Source organism: Amblyomma maculatum, chromosome 11, assembly GCF_055883805.1.
Source record: "Amblyomma maculatum isolate TAMU_Amacu chromosome 11, ASM5588380v1, whole genome shotgun sequence".
NCBI classification, from domain to species: Eukaryota; Metazoa; Arthropoda; class Arachnida; order Ixodida; family Ixodidae; genus Amblyomma; species Amblyomma maculatum.
In genome coordinates this window covers 24,366,573-24,374,224 of record NC_139354.1, presented here as the reverse complement: position 1 = coordinate 24,374,224, position 7,652 = coordinate 24,366,573, and the positions used below count along the sequence as shown (strand labels likewise).

General features: G+C 45.6%; 1 protein-coding gene across 1 annotated transcript; it reads right to left on the bottom strand.

The window, feature by feature from the left end:
• Positions 1-1,332: 1,332 nt before the first annotated feature.
• LOC146173167 (uncharacterized) lies at positions 1,333-3,122 on the bottom strand. The gene has a single exon (XM_084584000.1). It carries the CDS (start codon positions 2,359-2,361, stop codon positions 1,675-1,677), a length of 687 nt encoding a protein of 228 aa, XP_084440126.1. The 5' UTR covers positions 2,362-3,122; the 3' UTR covers positions 1,333-1,674.
• Between the last annotated feature and the right edge of the window lie 4,530 nt (positions 3,123-7,652).

Sequence of the window (7,652 nt, the reverse complement as noted above, 5' to 3'; positions counted from 1 at the left end):
CTGGGTTTCTTTAACGTACACCTATAAATAAATAATAAATCTGTGCATAGAGTTGTATGTGCATTTACATTAACAATAAACATAAAAAAGGAAGAGCTGCGGGCAGTCATCGATCTGCACACGAACACGCATGGTGTGTGTGATTTCGCAGAACTGAATATAGATGCATCTGTTGCCGGCTGGCTGGATATTTAACTTAATGTGAAGATAGCTTTTGCAAACTTCCGTTGCTAGTAAAATGGAGGCTGCATATTGCTGCGCACGCGCGGCACACGGCGTTGGAAGGTAATCATATGTTGCTATTAAGCGAACCATGTTCGCGTTGAATATTTCGTTCGCTTCTTTCGTAACTAAAGGAACAAAATTTCGAACCAATGAACCAGCGTATTTTGCACAAGGCATTCTTTCATGGCACGAATTTTTCATGGTCAGTTCTGTGAAGCCACACCTACCAATGGTGCAGATCACTCTTTTCGTTCCGGCACAGAGAAAACTCATTTCTAGACTAAGGCCTGGTGCCGCGGCTCAGAGGCACAGCAGAATTTCTGACGTGTACACGTATTGCATCAATTTTAAGTGGGACACATCGGGACGTTTGTTGGCAGCCCCTACAGGTCTGAATTATCCCCCACTACAGAACTCACATTGAACCCACCTGGGCTGACCCGCATGACCCACATTGAACTTACCGGGAAACTCGCTTTATAGCACCACTTGCTGCTAAATGGGGAGCGAACGACGCACGTCGCGTGAGCTACCACACCGCCGCTATGGTCAGTGATAGTGAGCAGTAGTATTACTAGTACCAGAACATATCAGATGGTAGCACTGGTGATAGCGGTAGAAGAAACCTTTCGGAAACGAACGACCAATTATTCCAGCAGCATTAATTCAAACCATTTTTTTCTTTTCACGAAAACGCTAAGACACATTCTGGTTCCGGCTACGAAAAGCTGGCACACCGCAGGAGTTAATTAGTAATCCTGCTATGCAACTAATAAACAAACATTCATTTACAGTAACTCACATTTTCTGGGGCTGAAAGCCTGTTGCTCTTTTCAAGCGATCTACGTATTTGGAACAACCCATTTTAAGAATTTTTTTAACGAATTGAAATTTTCTGCCAAACTGAACGCCGCCGTTCACCCATTTGATATTTGTGCTATGAACTTGAGCAGTTGCGCGTTACATTAAAACGCCGCTTAGAACTACACTCGAACGCCATGTACAGGGAGCCATGAGATCATATCGCTTTGATTCCTAATACAGCGCATGTCCCATGACGGGCGCATTAATATTTTCGAATATTTCCGGCTGTGCCAGGTTGTTTAATGTGTTCTAAGATCGCATCGCACGGCTCATGGGAGTTTATATTGCGTCTCCAAAGAAATGCCAATTCCGGAGCCAGTACTCTAGTCTGCCAGGTTAGAAGAAACAGCGGCACCGGCAATAAAAGGCAAAGTTTTTTGTACATACAAACGTAAGCTTTTCTGCCGTTACAAACGGCTACTGTATAAAGAACAAATTTAGTAAATGCAGCCGACATATTGGTCATTACTGGCGATGAATCTCGTCGTTACAAGTACTCGGACACCTCAGACGAGCTTTAGCCTATGAAGGTGGAGGAGTCATTTCGGCCGCAACTGCAGTCTTACTTAACACCACCACGGAACTTTAAATACGGCAGCGCATGGCGGCCGCCATTTGATCCGCACTGCTGCAGCCGAATGTCTGGTGGAACGCCGGAATTGAACCCACCGCGAGCGTGCATGCTGCGGACGCAGTGTCCTGGTCCAGTGAGTTCAAGTCCGCGCGCGACTTTCCACCGGCGCAGAGCGAAAGGCAAGCGCGTTGGAAGAATAGCGCACGTGAAAAGAACGGGACATCTCTTTTGACTGTGCCCCTAGCAACCAACGTCCCGATTTGAGACACAAGTCTGAATGCCAAAGCCGCCCCAACGGCCTCGTCAAATTGAGCATCGTCCAAACGTCCATGGAAGACACCAGAAATGTTGGCGTAGCAGCTCTGTGCCTCAGCGTAATGGCTGGCTGTGTCGTTGGACCATGGAACAACTGACCGCATTCCGACCAACAGTGACATCACCTTCCTGGCGATGTGGAAACCGAGCATCGCAAGGTTGGCGAAACTGCCCGCGGTTATGTCTTCGAACAAGATCGGTGGCAAGGCATACATTTGTGGGACAAAAATGGTGTTTGTCGTCCAGTCCGCCATCAGCAGCAGCTCCAGGGATTCCGGATGCTGCCCATCCACGGCAGTCGTGGTGTCCTCGTCCACATCATCTGGTACCTTCGTTCGCCTCAGCACGACGGCTTTGTTGGAAATCCAGTCACTGCCAATCATCTACAAACTCTGGTGAAACCGGCTGTTGTCAGTATCTTCCTTTGTGAGACTGCTATTGCTGAAGGTAGATATCCGCATTCCACTCGCTCTTGTCATCGCGATGATCCTATCTCTGAATTCCATCCACTTTGGGTATCTGACACCGTCTGTCATAAGTATTTCGATCAGTTTCGAGAAGTAGCCTTTGATTATCTCTGGGATTGTCGGCGAAATAGAAAGCACCTTAGTAAGAGCTGGAAGCCAGATGTGCTTGAATGTGGCCACGGTGTCCTGATGGCAAATCCTTTGAACGAGCTCTGCCGCGGGAGTCTTCGATTCGGATGTGATCATGAAGTCGAGTTTAAGAAAATCTACCGCCAGCAGTGCTAGAGGGTACAGAGTTCTCACTGGCAGCATCTGGTGCAATAGGACAGACTTGAGGTCACTGCATGTAGCCTTAAAGTTTCTCGCGAGGACATTTGTGTCAGTCGGCAGCTTTACTTTTTCCTGGGAATTCGCGCCTTGAATCCACTGGTCGGGCGGGAATTCTGCGCAGTCGGCAGCTGATGTCGACGTCAGAGGTATTATAAGAGCAGACGCCATATCAGATGAAAGTGTTTTGTTAGGTCCAATGCTATCATCAAGAGCCTGGCATGGCGCGATGGCCGTTTCATCGTTTCCGATGGCTTTAATCACTGCGGCGAGGTACTTGCTGCCTTTGTTATCTTTATCTGTCTTCGGCAGTCGCTGTTTGAAGGACCTCCATCTGTCTACTGCTAGATATATCTTGTTCTGTGTGGTTCCCGCAGTTAGCCTGAAGAAAGCATGTATCCGGTAGAGGAAGGATAACTCAATCAGCTTGACAAATGTCTTGTTGGAGGACATGCTTAGCCAGGATTGTAGGTTTGTGCCGGAAACCTGTGGAAAAAATGTATTGTAATTTAAATTATTTGAATATAAAGCCTGGAAGACTTTTTGATGCCTTAAAATAAGCGCTCGCTGGTCGGAGATTGCTTGGCAATAACAGCACTGTACGAGTATCAGGACTCAACTTTGGATTCGCTCTCTCTACAGAAGCTTCTCTCGCACCGCCTGTTCTGAATGAACGCGAAATAACAACCAGATGGTATGTTCTGGACCCACGCATATGTATATGCTATGGCTTCATGCAGTTTCCTTACGCAGTACTGCGCGGCGCTGTTAACCAGCGTACATGAGTTGAAGACTACAGTGGCTAGATGTGTAGGTTTGCCGACCGGTGGGGTTCACGGGGGCCTTTTTCTTGCGACGGCTGTCGCCGACAGTCTCCACGCACGAGTGAAAACTACTCGCTGCAGTCGTTTTAAGCCCAAATGACTTTACTGCAAACAGACTGTATTCCAGGAATTAGAAAGGGACGAGATGTTACAGCGGCAAGATGGAGTTTATAGAAGTTTGTTACATTCAGGTTTTTTTTGCGCACCCTATTTTTTAAATAAGCAACTGTACAACCCGTTGTGGTAATTCCTAGTTCTTGTCATTTGTTCTTGAAATGCCCCGCGTCATCAATAAGCCATGACAAAATATATTAAAACAATGCTCAGCTTTAACAAGGAACAATTATATGCAATTTAACGTATGTACACGCTTGTTTTGTAAATCACAATCTAGCTGAACTACAGAAAGTGCACTAAATGACACGCGCATGCATTAATCTTCCTGGTCAGCAAAGTTGCACACGTGCATGGTGGACAGTGGTAACCCGTCTTAAAGGTGCGGCCTCGACTGGAATTGCCTCATGCAAATCTCGGCTGTCCTTCGTGGCAGCTTTGCTTCGGCGAAAGCGCATCAAATTCGTATTTCGTTTAGCCAGCACCTTTCTTCACAGGTAAACAGCAGCAACAGCCTGGACAGAATGCATGACGCCTTCGGTCGATCGTGGGACGTGTGACCATGGAAGAACAAAGACGCAGCCTTCTATAGTACAGTGTTCTAGAACACCTTGCCTCTATATGACAAGTTTGTAGTCCCCTTCAATTACCTGTTCGCAAAAACAGCACTCGTACGTAACGGATTGTGGCTGCGGCCTCTAGTCTGCATGCTGAAGAGCAAGCTGCCACCTTCTGAACAGTTCGGGATGCCGCATCACAGAAAACAAAGAAACGCACGTGACCGTCTTCGTTGATTTGTAGCCAGAATTGCAGAATGGTGCGAAATAAGTTTCTTTTTTATATCTTTATTCTGATCACTCCTCACAGAAAACTAAGCACCTGCTTCCCTGCGGCGCTTAAATGAGAAATATGACCGACGGCAAACAGACGCAGAAGAGTAATTGTTGCGTTGTCTGCTTATTGTTTCTATTCCAGATCGCAAAAGTGAGAGTTTGAAATACTATTTTGTGTGACTGCGCCTCCGAAAACAATGTTATTAAACAAAATTGAGTTCAGCAAAACACGCGATGTGAGTACGATAAGCAGCAGACGATTCGTAGGCGAGCGCCGGGCGGAGAACAGCAGCGCCAGTTTCGTCGTCATGAAGCGGAGGCGCACGGAACTACGCTTTGAACCTGGCCGGTCGGCACACCTACTCTTCTAGGCACCGTACGGAGACGAAGCGAATCGAATGCAACGCGCACCAACTGCATCGCACACGGAGTGCAGATATTTGGCCGCCTTAGGCAACACAGTCTCTGTTCCGATTAAGTTATTGTGGGGCTAAGGCAACGCATACCTTGCAATGAATGTTTTTCGCTAGAAATGTGGTATTTTCGTTCAGATTTCGGAGCCCATCAATGCCGCATATTTGCGGTAGTTTATGGCAAGAATCAAATTACTGAATAGTTACAAGCTCAATAATACAATAATATTACTGACGCACCGTGTGTCGAGCGGACCTGAATAAAGGCAAAAAAGAGTGAAAAGAATGAAAAGTGCGAAACTTATTTCGGAAGTGTTGTTACCATAGAGTTTCTTACTCTTACCTAGAGGGAAAGCTGTGCTGCCGTCTATGGGAGTTTACATGGAGTTTCCAGACGGCCAGTTCAGCCACCATGGGCTCTCAAAGCATCATGGGCCGGAGAGCTACCGAGTGCAGAACTACAACTTTTGGCCAAAACTAATGCAAAGATAAACGTTGTTCTACAGTAAATAATGTCCTAAGATTAAATATCGTGACTATAAATAGCAAAAAGAGAGATAAACAGCATGTTAGTGTGAGATTTATTCAATATAAGCGATGGCTCTTTCTCCTATTGGCTTAGTTTTGAGCAGCACAAATACTAATATTTCGCACTTAATAGGCAAACTTTGAAATAAAAAAACATTAGGAAAATATTTATGGTTGTGCAATCACTTAAGGAAGTTTTTAGTGGCATTTCGGGAAACAGAAACCATTTATTGGCGACGTCTGCTTTTGCGCCTTCGCTACTATGGCTTTCGCGGTCTATGTACGCACCTTCAGATGATGATGATGACGAAAAAGAAACATCGCAGTAATGCCACTCCACGTACCCGAGAAAAACCGACTGTCCCGCAACAAGTAGCACACCGGCCCATGATTCTTAGCGCGCCCATGGTGGCTGAAGTGCAGCGCCCTCAGCTTTCCCTCTAGTTAGTGTAAGAAACTCTATGGTTGTTATATCCGAATGTTGGCTCGGACAGGATTAGGGCGGCATATATTTAAGGCTTGTTCTCTCTGTTTTTCTTGGTTGTAAGTGCAAAAGTATTGATATAGTACTCTTAAAATAAATTGGATATTCCCCTTGAATGTAGCATACATTTATACATGTGGCTCAAATTTCTTTTTTTCCCTTTGCATAATTGGTAAACAAAGGCAGATTCTCAGCTGCCGCTGAGTCTTGGTTTGGTTTGTTTTGTGGGGCTTAACGTCCCAAAGCAACTCAGGCTATGAGAGACGCCATAGGGAAGGACTCCGGAAATTTCGACCACCTGGGGTTCTTGCATTTAACTGTGTTAACCGCAGCCAGCTGATCATACCAGTCAGGAGACTTCCGCTCAGAAAGTGACGGAGTTTTTAGTATATACTTTTTAAACGCTTTTATTTCTATCTTGAATAGATGAATAAAAGGTCAGACTCATTGTCGCTTTCCCTTCCCAAACGCTCTTGCTATCTCCTTTATTTTTACCTAGCAATTCTCTACAGCTCTCGGTGCAATAATTTTCGCTACTCCACTTTTTCAACCTAATTTGTTGTGGTGATGCGTCTATCTATAACCATACTTTGAACTTTGGGTTCAGTTTACAGGACAGCGGGTGTCGCTATAATTAGTAACACAAAATTTTCACCGCCACGAGTTTTCATGTTTGCTGCATTGGGCTCATATAATGCTTCATAGCTGTTAATGTAAATAGCTGTGGTGGCAGCCGTGTTGCTAGCTTTTTTCTTCCTGCTAAACAGAGTTTCCTTAAAAAATTGCTACGCTCGTTGAACCATTGCATCGGCTACGTCCTTCTCACCTCCAAGACCTTGTCGACAATTTCTCGAATGGTCCTCGAGACGCTCAGGTAGGCGACGCAGTTGCGATAGTATCGTGACACTGAATCTGCGGGCTCCGCCAGGGCCGTGCGCGCCATCAGCTCCCGGTGCCTCCTGGCGGTGTAGTTGCGCATTACGTCGGCCATGAAGGAGGAGGCAGCCATGTCCGGCATCGACGCGTTCCCAAGCCAATGGCCGCAAACGTGCCGATAGAAGTCATGGCATGGCTTCACCTTCCTGTCCACAATGGTGTCAATGTAGCCCAGCAACTGTAGACCACGACAGAAAAATATAATTAACCGGAAATCTATCCCTAAACATTACGAATCGAAAAGTATGGGCTTGGATAACATAACCAGTTCTGTAGAAGCGCATTTTTCAATGTTAAATTATGGATTAACTCATGTATATTTCCACTTTAAGAATCAATATACCCGCAGGTCTGTCCTCGGTAGGATGTATAGCATTTTGCAATCAACATTTTGGCTATCTTTATAAAACGATCGTCATTGATTTTTTTTATGGCAGTCTAATAGGTATGTGCGAAGACAAACAGGAAACAAAGGCGCGTAGGTGCAAACCGGAATATCAAACCATTCCCATGAATATCTCCATAAAAGTATAAAGAAATATACCGCAGTTTCGTGATATTTAAAATCGATGTTCAAGAAAACTGGAATTAAATTACTGGTGCCAGTTGGGGGTTTCGAAATCTTTTAGTAGGAGCTTTTCTGCCTTGTCATTATGCCACGGCGCTTTCATAGGCTCCATGCATGGTACGCTGCACGGGGGAAAGAGCAGTTTGAGTGGTGGTGATTTTGTTCAAAGTTGGCTACTCC

Excerpts from the sequence above, each read along its gene's own strand:
- LOC146173167 (XM_084584000.1), bottom strand. The coding sequence starts at position 2,361 with ATGATTGGCAGTGACTGGATTTCCAACAAAGCCGTCGTGCTGAGGCGA.